The sequence below is a fragment of the Anoplophora glabripennis genome, unplaced genomic scaffold (assembly GCF_000390285.2).
Source record: "Anoplophora glabripennis isolate ALB-LARVAE unplaced genomic scaffold, Agla_2.0 scaffold1417, whole genome shotgun sequence".
Taxonomy (NCBI): domain Eukaryota; kingdom Metazoa; phylum Arthropoda; class Insecta; order Coleoptera; family Cerambycidae; genus Anoplophora; species Anoplophora glabripennis.
Window position 1 is genome coordinate 28,111 of NW_019417493.1, and position 17,565 is coordinate 45,675.

General features: G+C 30.6%; 1 protein-coding gene across 1 annotated transcript in view; it reads right to left on the reverse strand.

Moving 5' to 3' along the window:
* The window catches only part of LOC108915038, a 26,431-nt gene extending 11,496 nt beyond the window's left edge, over positions 1–14,935 (reverse strand). Inside the window, exons 1-14 of the mRNA XM_018720986.1 lie at positions 14,569–14,935; positions 14,367–14,516; positions 13,682–13,754; positions 13,585–13,625; positions 13,227–13,398; positions 13,126–13,172; positions 9,709–9,883; positions 9,609–9,655; positions 7,800–7,971; positions 7,681–7,727; positions 6,727–6,898; positions 6,621–6,664; positions 3,064–3,235; positions 2,964–3,010 (exon numbers count right to left, since the gene is read on the reverse strand). Of these exons, the coding sequence (XP_018576502.1) occupies positions 2,964–3,010; positions 3,064–3,235; positions 6,621–6,664; positions 6,727–6,898; positions 7,681–7,727; positions 7,800–7,971; positions 9,609–9,655; positions 9,709–9,883; positions 13,126–13,172; positions 13,227–13,398; positions 13,585–13,625; positions 13,682–13,754; positions 14,367–14,516; positions 14,569–14,626 (1,417 nt within the window). The 5' untranslated portion in view covers positions 14,627–14,935. The remainder of the gene's footprint in view (positions 1–2,963; positions 3,011–3,063; positions 3,236–6,620; positions 6,665–6,726; positions 6,899–7,680; positions 7,728–7,799; positions 7,972–9,608; positions 9,656–9,708; positions 9,884–13,125; positions 13,173–13,226; positions 13,399–13,584; positions 13,626–13,681; positions 13,755–14,366; positions 14,517–14,568) is intronic.
* Between the last annotated feature and the right edge of the window lie 2,630 nt (positions 14,936–17,565).

Here is a 17,565-nt window from a genome sequence, read left to right on the forward strand (position 1 = left end):
AATAATAATAATAATTTATTATCCATAAAGACCAATACAATTGGTATAGGATTAGTCAGTACAAAATACAATATTTATCATAAACACAATTACAGAGTAACATAAAATGTGTATAATAAGTACTAAATCTAGTATAAAATTTAAAACTACATAATACAGTCTAAAATATAATTTAGCAAAATGACAATAAACATAATCGAAGATACATGCTCAAAAACTCATTAATTGAGTAAAAACTGTTTTCAGTTAAATAATATTTTATTTGTTTTTTAAATGTTTTATGACAAGTGATGTTTTTATAACAATTAGGTAATTTATTATATATTAATATTCCCATATATTTAGGACTCTCTTCATATTTTGTCAATTTATGTAGGGGAATCATAAGACTTTTACCTCCTCTGGTAGAATAATTATGATAGTAGTCTCTTGGTAAAAATAAATCCTATTATCTCTTACATACACTGAGCTCGTAAAGTTTGGAATAAATTTGATAAATCATTATTGAAGGGTTTTGACAGGAAATCCTCGGATACGTCAACTTTAGTTTATAAAATGTCTTTTTTCAGGCATCGACTTTTTTGTTTGTTTGTTTGTTTTTGATGTATGACGTCATCGGCAATTTTTTTAAATGGCAGCCCATATTTTTTTCCACGGATTTCGATAGAGCACATTTTTCTGAGTACGAATATGTCAAAAACATATGACCTTCAAGATGGAAGTTTTCGAGATATTTGGTTCCAAAGTTTCACGAATACATTATACAAGCGATGACAAAATACTAATCATTTATCAAGGAAGCACTGGAAAAATTACAATTTTGATAGTTGTTAGAATTTTGAAGTTTGTCCTCGCAAGTTTGTGTTTTATTTTAAGTTGATTAATCATTATTCTTTCAGAATTCATTTTATTTGAAAATGGTCCGTCGTTTGAGTGAAAGGGAAAGAATCGAAATTTTGATGATGATCGGTTATGGAGACAGAGCTCGCACACAAGTAGAAGTTTGCCGTTTATTTAATAACAAATATCCAAACGGAGAACCAATTACACAGTCCACCGTTCGTAAAATAAAGCAAAAGTTTTTAGAAATGGGTCATGCGAGAGATCGCCCTAGAACGGGTCGTCCACCAGTACAAGAAGATGTTAAATTGAATGTTCTACTAGAGCTTCAAGAAAATCCCCATTTACCCACACGCTAAGTGGGGGCAAACAACGTTCAAAACTTCGTCTTAAAATATTTGAAATTGTACATATGGCATCTGTATAAAGTGGCTTTGGTCCAAGAATTAAACGAAGATGATCCTGACCGTAGGTTAGTTTTGTGAAACCATGTTGCAACGCCTGATTGATGACAACGGATTCTTACGCAGTATTGTTTTCTCTGATGAGGCTACCTTTTATCTCGACGGCACAGTAAACCGGTAAAACTGTAGATATTAGTCTCCTGAAAATCCACACTGAAAATTGGAAACTCATAGTCAGTTTCCACAAAAGGTTAACGTTTGGGCTGGCCTTGTCGGTAACCGTATTTTGGGTCCATTTTTCATTGAAGACGCATTAACAGGTGAAAAATAATTTGAACTTTTAAGAGACGATTTAGTCTCTGCCCTTGTGGTGCTTTACCCAAATGACGTAGATTCTGATCTGCCCAATAACACGACATCATACGTATCGTTTGATTCCTTAGGACATAAGTAAAGCTCAGTATAAATTTCAATCTGTTGCAGTCGTATTTGCGAGATCTATGGCTTTTTCAACTCTAAGAGAAAAAAATTGTTTGACCCTCGTAGCCTCTGAATTTTTCCGTTTCCACGATATGTATGATTCCCTAGGACATAAGTAAATCTCAGTATAAATTTCAATCTGTAGCAGTCGTATTTGCGATATCTACGGCGTTTTCAACCATAAAGAGAAAAAAAATCGTTTGACCCTCGTAGCATCTGAATTTTTCCGTTTCCACGATACGTATGATTCCTGAGGACATAAGTAAAGCTCAGTACAAATTTCAATCTCTAGCAGTCGTATTTGCGATATCTACGGCTTTTTCAACCATAAAAAGAAAAAAAATCGTTTGACCCTCATAGCCTCTGAATTTTTCCGTCTCCACGATATGTATGATTCCTTAGGACATAAGTAAATCTCAGTATAAATTTCAATCTGTAACAGGCGTATTTGCGGGATCTACGTTTTTTTTTTCAATACTGAAGAGTAACAGAATCGTTTGACCCTCGTAAATCCAAAATATTTCCGTTTCCACAATATGTACCTATAATTCCTTAGGGTATCAATAAATCTCAATTTGAATCAGTAACTTTTGTAAAATCTTAAATTTTTTTGTGAAATGATATTTAAAAACTTTAAAAATTTAGTTTGTTTTATTTTTTATAACATATACTAAATTTAACTTGTGAAGACTTAAAGAAGTAAAATAATATTAAAAATAAGTAAAATAATATTAAAAATTTTAGGTCATTTTCAATAATGAACTGGTCCGCTATAAAAATTCATTTCCCGAATCTGAATCCGTGTCTGTCTTCAACCGCATACACAGTAAAGTTAAAATTACATGATGCACATCTGGACATTCCTAATACATTTCGATTAGCTCTCTTTCGTATTTTAAAAATTCTTTTTTAACTATGAGATGCACCCCAAAAAATTTTACCATATGATGCTCTTGATAATAATTCTGCATAATAAAATGATAAAATTGTTTGTTTATTTGCAATTTTTGATAATCTGTAAAGTGCATAACATGTAGAAGATAGTTTACTTGCTAATATATTAATATGTGTTTCCCAATTCAAAGCACAATCAATGGTAAGTCCTAAGAATTTAGTAGTATCTGATTGCTTAATAGATTTATTTTCTATTTTAATTAAACTACTGTCACAAACTGAATTTCTAGGTGAAAATATAATAAAAAAGTGTTTTCGTAATGATTAAAATTAAATATAAATTACCTTCATTCTCATTTGTTGTTGAAGTTAATCGAGGTGGTAAATTAACTCTAAAAAAGAAAAAGACAAAATTTTAATTATAACTATTGTAAATGTTACTTACCCTACAGAATTTCGACAATCAAGTCTTCTAAAATAATGATTTATGTCATGCTTATTTGCATTATAACACGTCTCACATAAATCATAGTTAGGACAAATATTACACTTATATCTTATACCGTGTATGTTTTGCAAATTACATGCGTCACATTGAATATAACTGTGTATAGTACCTACAAATAATATAAATAATAAAAATAAAAATTACAAAAAAACAAAGTAAGAGTTCTCATTTAAAGAGTAACATAATACAGGGTGTCTCACAGTGACCGCTCATTAGAATTATTTCAGAGACTACTTTGATTTGAATTTTGAAAATTGGGATACCAGGTTTTCGGGCATGCCCATTTCAACTAAAATAATGGCGTCCACGTACCACTTTCGGTTAAACCGGAAGTAGCCATCAACTTGCTTATTTTATATGGAACACTCTATATATTATTGCAATTTTGGATTCTACGTGTTATTTTAGGTGGACTTTTATGAAGTTTCCCTATTCCTAAAATTAACAATTTCGAGATTTTTAATTTTTTCCAAAAAAAAATGGAGAGAAACCATGTGTATTTTACAGTAAGAAAGATAAAGCAGCAATACTTATAGGGGGGGTTTAGTTAACTTCAAACCTTCATGTCGGTTTTTTTAAATGGAACACCCTGTATGTTTTTCTATATTCCGATTCACAATTTTATTCTCTTTCGAAGTAGTCAAAAAGGGACGGTTTGGTTTCCTTTCTGGGGAGTAAATGTAACCTACTAATTTAGATGTTATAAAGGCAGCATGAATGTTTGTGATGATACTTTGTAAAATTCCGTAGCTTAGTGGCGTTGCGACCTCACAAAGATGGCCGCCGGGCGGAAGTCGTAGGCATAATAGGCATAATAGTCGTAGGCATAATAAATACATAAAGCCAGGATCAATGTTTGGGATGATACTTCTTAAAAATCAGTAGTTTAGTGACGTTATGACGTCACAAACATGGTTGCCGGCCAAATTCTGTTTAAGTGTATTGGCAAAAATTATAATAATACAATATTATTATAATAATTGAATAATATAATAATGATATAATATAATAATCAATTTGTACAATACTAATACCAGTCTTGTTAAATTGTTTCCAATTTGCCTATATTTAATTTTTCCCTTTTTTTTTCATATATGGATTCCGAAGCAGACTTTTCACCATTGCCTAAAAAAGTAAAAATAACAGATCAAACCGATGAATGTATCATTCACTGTACCAGCGACAACAGCAGTTTGGTGACTCTATCATCTACCAAATCATGGAAAACTCTCTTAAACGCAGCAACAATAAGGAAACACAAAAGATTGCTGGAAATTGCAAAGTCAGTTACCGGAGAAGAATTTCCTACATTAAAGTACCACCGTCACTGTACCACTTTCGGTAGCATGAAAAGTGGTAATTCGCTTCTGCTGAGACGAAACATATAGTCTCAGCTAACCCAAGAATTCTGCTGTCATTTTTTGATATAGCAGAGGCTTTGATCGTGCCACTGGATCTCCATTCCACACATTGCACTAGTTCCTCACGTGTTCTACTTCCTGGCTTGTACTTCTGTTACTTCTCACAAAAAATGCAGATGAATGGTAGAATTGGTCCTGACGTACTTTGGTGCAATGAGTCCTTACACAACCGCACTTTGGAAGATACCGATGGTTCATCCGGTAATGTTGCGTGCTGCTTAGCCGTAATACTAGCGAGTTTAGATTTTATGGCGAAAATGCTTGGACATTGACGGTGGTACTTTAATGCAGGAAATTCTTCTAACTGACTTTCCATTTTCTTTTGTGTTTCCTTATTGTCGCGGCGTTCATATAATATGTTATTTGTGGATCTTGGTATCGCACTAACATCGTTTCACAAAATTGTACAGGTTGCACGGCGTCACCCGGATGAAGAGCAGAAAGTAGCTTAAATTTGTATGGATGCATATCATTAGTTCTTAGCATCCTGTGAATGGACACTCGTGAAATGCCTAAATCATACTCTGTGGCACTAGTTGAGGATTCTGGATGAACATTAAAATAGGCTAGCACATTTATTACATTATCTTCATTTGAAGTTATTGGTTTTGGTAAAATTCTTTCTGCACAAATTCGACCATACTCTAGTTGATTTGCTAAAATTCTTCTTATTTTTCTGCTCATTGGTGGCAAATTTGGATATGTCTCATTAAAAACTACATGTTCTGCTTATAATCCCATTGCAACATCCGTGAATAAATAATAAATTTAAAATATCAGCATGTATTGTTTTCCATTTCTTATAAACACTAAATTAAACTGTCACTGCAAGAGACTAACAACAAACTGACAGTTTAGTTGTTTGTTTTGAAGGTTTGCTAAAAATTCCACAGCTATACTCGCAAGAAATTACATGATTTTAGGTGATTACACAAAAAATAGTAGATAACTTAAAAACTAGAAGAGATCGGTATAGGTAACCCTGATACCCTTCGAAAGATAATAAAATTGTGTATCAGAATATAGAAAAACATGCAGGGTGTTCCATTTAAAAAAACCGACTTATGAAGGTTTGAAGTTAACTAAACTCGACATTAAATTTCTAGCACCCTGTATGCAATTGAGCCACTTTGAAAGTATGGATGGGAAACTTAGGGGTCTAGCTATCCCCCCTATAAATATTGTTGCTTTATCTTTCTTACTATAAAATACATATGGTTTGAAGCTAGTCACTGTTTCCTCCATTTTTTTTTTTTTAAATTAAATATCTCGGATATGGTTAATTTTAGGAATAGGGAAATTTCATAAAAGTCCACCTAAAATAATATTGAAGAACCCAAAATTGCCATAATATATAGGGCGTTCCATTTAAATTAAGCAAGTTGATGGCGTCTTCTGGTATAACCGGAAGTGGTACGTGGACACCATTATTTTAGTTGAGAAGGGCAAGCCTGAAAACCCGGTATCCCAAATTCTCAAAATTCAAATTGAAGTAGTCTGAAATAATTCTAATGGGCCGTCACTTTGAGACATCCTGTATATTAAATTTATGATGTCCTTTAGTTCAACTGCCAAACTTTCAAATCAAAATTAACAAAAAATTCTAACGAACAATTCTGACTATGAAGATATAGCAGCTTGAAGGTGATCTGTTTCCAATGGTTATTAAAATAATATTTACTAAAGAATAAAAATTAAATACATTTTAAATACTTATCTTTAGTAAAATGTTTTAAAAGCAATAATTTTCTCAATTACAATCAATTTTTCAAACTACAGGGTAGATGTATTTCAAGGAAGATTTTTTTTATTCAAGATGGCTATGAAAAAGTGGGTCCAATGCGATAAATTTTTACTGTAGAACTGACTATAAATATGAATCATCAGTAATCAAAAACGTATATTATAGGTACTGATAATTTCACTAGAAAATATTTTAAAAACCATCATCAACAGGGCATCAGTTCATTAAAACTTTTTTTATTTTGACTAATGACTGCCATGCAGAAGTTTAGCAGTCAAATTAAGGGACAATATGTATAATTAATGTTAAAGGGATACAAGGTTACCTACCTCCTTTTATACTTCTGAAATTTAGACGAGGTGGTAAATCAATTCTGAAAAAGAAAAGTATATTGAAATAAATCATTTCATTCAAACTAAGTTCATCATTTCTTACATTGGACCATTTGGTGAAGTAATTCTTTTAAAAACATGACTCAAATCATGCTTATTTCCACGATAGCAAAAATCACATAAATCATAGTCGTAACAATTATTACACTTGTACCTTATGCCCTGTATATTACGAGAATTACATCCATCGCAATTAATACCTTTGTGTACAGTGTCTGAAACGTACAAGTCTTTAATTATACAGTATGTATATAGAATTCTATATTATTTCTAATCTAATTACTGCTTGGGAAAGTTAAAGTGTTCATATTTTGATATATCATACCGTTTTATAGGGGATGATTTCTAGACTCTCACAGAAAACTTGCTTGAGAAAAATATTTTTAATAAAATTTGCTACATTTGACATTTTCTATTTTTTTAACGTTCTGAATATTTTATTACAAATTTGTCACCCAAGATAAAATTTTTGATCAAGATGATGGTTTTCCTATCTTGAGAAGTTTTCTAATATGTACTTGTAAAAAAATTTCAGATCTGGTCAGCCACTCCTATAATTTAATTTGAAAAATGTGCATGGGCCATGTCTCATTATCAAAATATGATCATTTTAACTTTACCAGCAGTCACTGTTGTGATTTCAATTCAAGTAATTAATGTGAATATCTAATTCATTTTTTTAGAAATTGAAGCTTTGGTTTTTTTTGTTTCTAGTTTAGTCGTTGAATGGATACAATGGATATCTTTGCTTTTAAATGCTTCGACTAACTTATAGTTTCTTAAATATATTCTTTTAACAGATGTGTTAAGAGTAGGTATGTACATATCATTTGTCGCTAATTACATCGATCATGACATTTAACTGGAGATGTTTTATAAGCAGACAATGATTTTTTAAATTCTACAATGTAAGACTAAAACAAATTTTATTGATATGATTATAAAAACTAGAATAAATTATTTATGTTTTGATAATCCAACTATAAAATACAATTACCTTCTCCATGATTCTTCATTGAAGTTAAGAGAGGTACTAAATAAACTCTGAAAATAAAAATATATTTAAATAGGCTGGTCTTATATTTTATTTTAATTATATATTTTTATTTTTCTCACCCTAAATTATTTGGCAAGTCAACTCTAATAAAAATATGACTAGGGTCATGTGTATTTCCATGATAACATGAATCACATAAATCATAGTTATAACAGTTTTTACACTTATATCTGAAACCATGTATATTAACCAAATTACATGCATCACACCGAACACCTTCGTGTACCGAACCTGAAATGGTAACCGAATTTTAGTAGTTACAAAATATTTGTCTTTTATTGAAATAGATAATTTTTCAGGTATATGCCATAACTTCAGAAGGTTGTTTATGACTTTTTCGAATGTCTAAAGCCACTGATTTTTAGAGATACAGGGTGTTGCAGTTTTAAAAATGAATTTGAGTGATTAGTTATAGTTAGTTGTCACTTTTTGACAGATTAGCGCATTAGTTTGAGAAATTTATACTTTCGTTACTTTAACTCAAGTTTTATCAATGTAGGTAAAACATATTCAGAGGTAATTAAATAACTGTGATATTTTTTACATTTTAACATGTATTTTACAAACCAGTGGATTTAGGCCAGTGGTTAGGATTACCAGATGTGAAATATGTAAAGTATGACAATTGCAACAAAAAAGAATGGCTTTCAATGGAAAAGGAGGATATTTTTTGAACATTCTATTTTACTTTATTAGGAACATAAAAGATAATTGTAAACACAAGTAAACTTAAAAAACATTGCGTTAACAAATGGAACAAAAACTTTATAAAATAAATAAACGAGTTAATGAGTATTAACATTGAACTTAATATCAAAGAATAAAGACTGTGAAATAATAAAAACAAAACATTATAACATACAAAATATTAAAAATATTAGAGCAAGTGGCAAGTGCAGCAATTTTTATTGATATTTTTGAAAGGTCAGACAGAGGAGAAATCCGGCCAGACAATGAAATTTGCTTTAAAAAAGGGGACATGTCCGGCTTTAATCGGACTAATGGTAACCCTACCAGTGGCAGCTGGTGCAAATTAATGTGGTCATATTTTGATAATGAGGCATGGGACCCATACCCTTTTGATGTGATGGTCTCTATGCACAACTTTCACAACGGAAAAATTTGCAATTCAATTAGGAAAATAAAAAATTAATGTAGGGGGTTGTTGACCCTGAGATCTCGAAAAGGGTTTAACATACGAGGAATATTTTTCCCATGGATAAAAATATTTATTTATTCTTTAAATTTTCTTTGTAGTTATATTTATTTAAATTTTAATTTGAACTAAACTGTAAAAATGATAATAATTTTGAGAAAAATAAAAAAACAGCTGTTAATTATGGAAAACAATATTTTCTAAATATACTTCTGCAACCTCTTATTTAATATTTTATTTCACAAAACTTCTCTATGTGGGCTTAGAAATTATTCCATAAAAAATTATATTGGGTTTCACGCTTTATTATCAAAATAGGACCATTTTAATTTTCACCAGTCCCTCCTGATGTAGACCCTTGATTCAAGAAGGCCTTTTAGTGTAAAATGATCGACGGAACAACCACCGAAATTATGACTTCTTAAAATACTCCCTACATACTTTATGGTATGATTTGAAAAATATGCATCATTAAGGTTAAGTAATTTTTGTTTAATTTTGTAAAAAAAATATGCTACTTAAATAATATTAAAAAGAAAATCTATTTTAACAAATTTATCACAAGTAATATTTAAATCCTATTTTAATTGAATTAAAAATATATTAACAACAAATTTTAGTAACTATTTTTGAAAAGGAAATTTTCAAATTTGACATGTTAAAACTTATGATTTACTGAATAAATAATGTTTAGGTATTCTGTAAGGCTTACCTGCTTTCAAATTTCTCCTAGAAGTTAGACGAGGTGGCAAATTAATTCTAAAAAGTAAAAAATATTAAAATCATTCAAATCAAAATCGTAATTTTCTTACAGAATTACACAATCTGGAGAATCAATTTTTTTAAAGCTGTGACTTAAGTGATGCTTATTTCGATGGTAACATAGATCACATAAATCATAGTCGTAACAATTATTACACTTGTATCTTATGCCCTGTATATTACGAGAATTGCATCCATCACAGTGAATACCTTTGTGTACAATTTCTGAAAACCACAGTAAATTAAAATTCATTAGCTGTATATTTAGACTGCTATTATTGCAAAATAATAATAATAGTAATAAAAAAAATTGTAGGATTAATAGGATAAATAAAAGTTGATAAGTAAAAATCAAATCATTGAGTTCGTACAGACAGTATTATAAATACATTTATAGTATACTCTTAGATCAGAAGCTTATTTGTACATTTAAGAAATGAATTTCCGAAAAACAACACATTTCTCATTTTTTTAAACAAAATAAATTTATTAATCTTTTGTAATCAATTCTTAAAACCTTTAGCGAATTTGTTTATATGGGTTCTATTTATTACATCCTATTAGTTCTGTAGAATAGAAATTTTTATTATTCATGACAGATAAGTCCTATCTTTTCGCATGATTTTTAAATCGGTAACTAGCTGTTTGCCTACTCTATTTATTTGCATGCGGTAATATTACTTGCCGCATTCGAATTGCCAATAATACACGCAAAATTTAAATAGCTACACACTCGAAAATATTATTTTTAAAAAGTGACATTTAAATGAGTTATTTATGTCAACTTAAACTGAATAAAAATATGTGGACCCCCACCGGGGCTTCGCCCCTGAACTCTGAGATTTCATTACATTCGTAATAAAAAAATAGTGTGTGCAATTTGTGCGGTTGTTTATTCCCCACTTAAGCGGAGCCGCTCTCGTGGGCAATAGACAACTTATCACACTTATTGCATAATATACTATTACAGAAGACTCAATCGAAAAGTAGCGATTGTTCTAAATAAACTATCGATATTATTCGATAGTGTCAGCTATCGATAATTATATGCATTCTATAGTTTTCTACCTCCAATCTGAATCTATGAGAGAGAATTAAAGTGTTAAGTCATGATGATACATGTTAATAAAAGTTTTCAATCAATACATAATTCAGTGGCGGTTTTACCATAAGAGCTGCGGAGCTGCAGAACACATAAAATTTATGTATTTAATTATATTAAATATCAACAAAATATTTAAAGAATTCAAATGTACTCGCGCTAAAATAAATCTGGGAGCTTATATTATTTATTATGACGCGAGCTACGCCCCTTAATATATGCAACCTCATATACAAAATGTGTTCACAGCGAACAGTTAGATGCGTCCTTTGTTTTTATTGGCTAATCAGGCACGTGACCCAGTACACGTGTATATGGAGTTATGTGGCTGTAACAATGACAGCCACAGCTGCAGTAAATGCAGTAATATTTCATTCGTGGTATGTGGTGATTTATATCTGCGAGCGGCTCGTGTAAATGTTTTCGTTTAGGCGTCTACAGATATTATAGTTAATAAAATGAATAGCTTTTCGTTTTTACAAAAAACTTTTTGTTTCTCTGCCTTATGAGGATAAACTAAAAATAAAAGAATTAGGTGGACCAACACCACAATTAAATATTGAAGTAAAAGTTATAAAAGACAATTTAACAATAATGTATACACAAAAGCAGAGTGGGTGTGCGGGTGTGATATCAAAAATACACTGTTTTGTTTTCCCTGCTTATTTTTCGATGGGGATGAAGCATGGACAATATACAGTGTGAAAGATTTAAGTCATTTAAGTCATTAGGTAAAATAAACATAAGAAGTCAGTTAGATTCTGGCTATTGGGATAATGTACAGAAACACAATGAACAGGTAACGAAAAATCGTTATGTATTATCTAAAATCATAGATTGCAAAAAATTTTGCGGAGCTTTCGAATTAGCACTTCGCGGACACGACGAGACAGAAAATTCGGACAACGCTGATGTGTTTCGTGGACTCATAAATTTTAGTGCAGATCTTGACGACATATTAAAAGAACATCTAGCCACATAGGTATGACCGGGATTTTCTGTGATTGTACCGGGAATTAGCTGTATGGTCCCGGATTTCGGATTTGCACGTACAATCTCCCGGAATATAATATATGTACATATATATAAAAAAAGATAAAGAAAAAATCATAACACGGAGAGGAAAATTAAAATTCGTTGAATCGTTGGTAAACTTCACAAATGATTTTTTTATTTATAAACAATATTCAATAAAATATAATATGTATGTATTTAGTTTATTCCAATTTATTTATATCGTCAGTGGGTAATTCATGGATATTTCAAAAAGGTATCAATTTCAAAAATCGTTCTTGTGAAAATCTGTATTTTTGTATAAATGGATTGCTCCTTGAAATTCAGAAGTGCTAGGAAAACGCATGACCTTGAAAATTTTAAAATTTTTCGCCTGCGGCGCCATTTAGAAACTCTCCGGGAACTTAATATCCCGGAATTCAGTTCAACAAATGTAACAACCCTAAGTAGAACACATTCAATCAATGTTCACGTGCCGCTACTGATACACATCCTTCTGATTTATGAAAGCGTTGTTCCTACAAACTCGAAAATATATTTTCTCTAGTTATGTAAAGCACATTTTTCTTTGAAATATAGTTAATTGTAGAATATCCTAGTCAAATTTTCAATCGAAAACTCTTGACAATTACCCACTCTTTGACAATTATTGTATAATTGTACATATACATTTTCTTATTGCTTATTTATTGTAACACCTTTTATCCAAAAAACTGTGTTTTTTTTAAAGAAATATTCTTAGGAACTTCTTTCTTCTTTAAATTTAACTGACTTGACTTTATTATCAAATGAAACTTAAGGGCCACTTTTGTATGGTAGTAATTCAATATTCTCTTTGTTAGAAAGATATAATCTGAACAATATGAAACATGAATCAAGACTAACTTAAACTTGTCTATACACAGATATAAAAAAAGGGACAAAAACGGAATTAATATGATCATGTAATTAATGTATACAGTGGAGGTGTACTTTTGCAATCTGTTGGAAACTATACTAAAAAGATGGTAAAATTACTAGAATTTAAAATCGACATTGATTTACAACCCAAATCAGCAAGTGATTTGTAAGTTTAAATTACTTTTACAAACTCCTTTCAGTTTAACATATTTTTATGTGTACCTACCGTTTTGTGTAGATTTGTTCATAGTATGCTTCATATTTATGACATTTGGTAGATATTTTACAATTAGAAATTGATTCTTATTAATGAATAAAGTGAGATTATCAGTTATCAAATAAAAATTTGAAAATGTGAAAGCCTCAGATAATTAAGGCTTAGTAATTTGTTACCACCACAGTTTTTTTTAAATAATTTATATTTTGGTAAATTCTGGACAGATGTGCTTACCTTGTTCGTGATTTCCCCTTCGTTTTAAGCGAGGTGAAAGAATAATTCTAAAAAAATAGAACATATTAAGGCACGAATTGCTTTATAATTATTCTTCTTACCCTGCACAATTTTGTGAATCAATTCTAAGAAATGTATGACTAAGTTCATGTTTGTTTCCATGATAGCACAGTCTACATAAGTCATAATCATAGCAATCGTAACACTTGTACCTTCTTCCACGAATGTAACCAGATTTACATTGGTCGCAGCTAATACCCCAATGTTCAGCATCTGAAAGCACAGCAAAGTAACTGCATTTTAGTAGGTCGTAATGGATGTCAATAATACTCGTAACAAAGAACTTTTTTTTTTGTTCAATGTTATGAATTATGATAGTTCAATATTATGGATTATAGCAGTTTCCAAAAAGTAATCTAGTTTAAAATTCCATTTGGATATAACTTTTTTAAAAATTACCTTCATCATTGTCTATGTCAAATTGAGGTGCCACTATAATTCTAAAATAAAAGTGTTATTAAAATGTGCTGCGTTTTATCCTAATGTTTTTATTTACCCTGCAGAATTTGGAGAATTAATTCTACCATCAGAACTGCATGCGTCACATGTAACACCTAGGTGAATTACACCTGAAATATAAAGTAAATTATTATGAACTTGCACAGTAATTCTCTTATCTTTGTTGAAAATAGTGCTCTGCTTACTTTTTTAAATATCAGAATATGAGTATAACGTGTGTTATTTATGTTAAATTAATTAACTTAATTATTATAATTTCAATTAAATCCTAATTTAATAGTATTTAATAATAGTTTTCAATCAATCAATTAAAATAATCATAGGACATTCGTGATATTATACAATTAAGATTAACTATCCTATCAGTTGTGCAAACGTTTGCCTTTTAGGTGGATATACATTTCTAAATAATATCAAATCTCATGTGAAACAATGATATCTATTTATAAGATACAATGCAATAATTAAATAGAGTCAAAAGTTATATACGTATAAAAAACTGACATGAAATTTCTAAGAAAAATTTCATTGTAGTATACACTATAATTTTAATTTTTGTTTAATAATAAATCAATAATTATTTAAATAATATATACATTTAAACACCTTGTTTAATGCAAGATAATATTAATAATTTTCAATGTAAATAAGTTGACTCGATATGATTTTTCTCTTGTTTTTAATATTTCTATAATTTGAACATGTAATTACAACACTCTTACCAATTTGGGCATTGTCAACAACACGAAGCTCATATGTGCCCATTTGTCCAATTTTACATAGTGTCTGATTCCCATTGTCCCACTGTATTATAACAGTTTTATCTGTATTATCTATATGATATAAAGTTCCTGTATAACCTTCTCCACCATCTAAAAATTAAAAAAAATCTACCTATTTTTTTTAAGCAAATATAAATTATACCTTCATCTTGCCAAGACCAGTCAGGACCCCTAACCACTCTCAGTCCTAACTTTAGCATATTCAATTATGTTGTTACAAAACTTCAGCAACACACACTAGTATAGATGTATAGTTACAACTACATTTAATACTTGCATTTGCACAAACTAATTGAGGAATATATGACCTCAGCAACACATAAAAGATAAGCACATATTTGTTATTAACGGAACTGGAGATATAGAAATGAAAATATTTTATTATTACGTTCTAGATTCGAAATATGGTTATTTGTGCAGAACTTTTATACAACTTTTAAACATTAAATCATTAATTTATAAAACATAATCATGAAAGAATAATTGAGATTCAGAAGCTAAATATACGTTTAAAAGTAACATATTGGGATATTAAAATTTACTATATTTTAATACAAAATCAGGACCGGCGCGGCGCCAGGGTATTAGGCGTACATGTTTTGTCAGCCTAAGAGAAAATAATTTCCTGGTTAAACAAATTCATTTTAAGAAAACGTATTAAAAATAAAACATTCTATAGATAATAAATGAAAATAACTCATTGAAAAATATTAGAGCAAGAGAAAACAAAAATTATAAGAGCAGACCTTCTATTAAAAATAAAACAATTATGTCAAAAATCTTTACTTGTATAACAAAAATCTCAAATAAATTACACGTTCACCTAAAATTCAAAGAAAAATCTTGTAATAGTCGAAGTGGCATCGTTTACTTCATTACATGCGCGTTTTGCTCGAAATTGCAATTGCTCCTTGCCCTTCAGACAAAAACAATCGGTGGTATAGTTTTTCCAAAGTCAGTTGAACATGTATAAAAAAACCGAGCAATCAAATTTAATGAGTTTCATAGACGTCCCTAAAAAAGTTTTCTTCTGTAAAAAATTATAAAATAATTTATATATAATGTGTAGAAAATTTCTATTATATGTTCATTTGGCCAACAACATATTTTAATTATTTATGTCCTCAAACAATTTTATTATATTGGTGGTAAATTTCGTTTTCTTCCGTTCAAAAGGTCTCCAAAATGCCATGTTGTGATAATATTAGTAAACAAAATATCCCTCTTATTTCTCCCTTTCGCAATTGTAATATGAATGATTGATAGAAGGTGCCTGTAATAAACTAAAATTACCTGAATCACACCAAATTCCGCATTGCTGCACTGCACTGCTGGGCAATTTATCAACCACTTGTCAATTGCTGTGATTTATTTTCCAGTAGCCCAATGCAATTGTCTTTGTTTTCCTTTGCCCGCGCTCGCGTTCTTCAACTGGTTGTATACATTTCTACCACCTGCACGTTTAGCTCGACCAGACCTGTATATGGGCATAGCTAAATAAATATGGGAACAAGTTTTTCAAATACTTCAATGCCGAGTTGCTGCGTAGCGACCGAGCCTGATACATACCTTGAAGTTATTGGTTTTTCAATTGACTTCGGAAAAACTATAACCTTTAATACGTATATCTGTCTAAAATTACCATGGGCTACACTACCGCCTTTAAAAAATGCCCTCTGAAACAGTGCTTCACTGTTTCACAACTTCTACAGGTAACGTATGAAATTAGCGATGTTAATTAGCGGCAAATCTAGATTTTTGGAGCTTTACGCCAGTGGCGCCGTCAGAAAAAAGTTTTAGGGGGCCGAAAATAAGTGAAATGCTCTAAAAAAGAAAATAATCAGATTTGGTAATGTGTAGAGGTGGGGGGCTGCCGTGCCAATTCTTCACAAAGAATAAATTGTATGGGTAACAACTACCATGGAGGTCTGTTCATCAGTTTTTCAAAGAGAGATTATAAAATTATTTGGGTTAGCTTTGCTTCTAATGCATTAGAAACAGTTTCTAACCATGCCGGATCTGTTAGAGGTATTGTACATTAACGAGGTTGTCACCACTGTACAAATTTATTAAATTAATGGCTTTGGACTTTATCTGAAAGTGCAACTCCCAAAGCCGAAGTTGCGCAGTTAAACCACAAAGTATTTTAATAAGTCCAAAGGCATTAATTTAACAAATTTGTACAATGGAGACAACCTCGATAATGTACATATTTAGGTTTCCTGGTAGTACAGTACTACTCTTCATTTCTTTGTCACTTCTCAAGGGAACACTTGCATTTCGGAAAGCATTTTGGGGTGGAAAACGACAATTTTGAAAAAAAAATTTTATATAAGTTTCTTAGTTTTCGGCATAGAATCGAGATCAATAAGAAAAAGTATGCGATTCGATTTTAAAAAACTGACTTCCGGTCTGAATAGGCTGATTCCGGTGGGATCTGAAAGTTGAAAATTGTAGTAGTAGTAGTATACTTATTTACTCAATCATTACCCTGAAGGGTGTTGATACCTTCAATCGGTCCGGTATAGTCCATTCAATATTAAGAGGCATTGAATTTTTCATTTTATTAGATACCCTAGATGTCAGAAGGGGTGGATGGGTGGTCTGAAACCCTCTGTATAAACACTGTTCGTTTATTTTATAAAATATACAGGGTGTTGGGATTAATTGGACGAAGGTAAAATTTTGATTTGTCCAAAACTTGAAAGAATGTCTGGAAACGCTTCATGTTTGAGACAGATGGTATCGGAATTTGAATAAAAAGGCCTTTCGGATTTTCTAAAATATCTCTGCTGAAGATGATTGATGGACAGTATTGAAACTTGGGCTAACGACCTGTCCAATTAAAAGTAAAAATCTACTACATAAATTTATATATGAATATCAACCATTGTGGTGATATGTTGCCATTAACACTAAGAAATCAGATTCATTTAATTCTCTTTGAAAAACAAACCATTTTCGAGTTATTACTTTTAAAACTTACATTATTGTTATACCAGAATTAGTAGTTAGAATTATTAGTTGAATGAGAATGCAAGGGAAAAATCCTATCGACTTTTTTGTGGAACAAGTAGTTTGAGTTATCTTAGATCATTGAAGTACCGATAATGATATTGATCAAAATATAAATAAATTA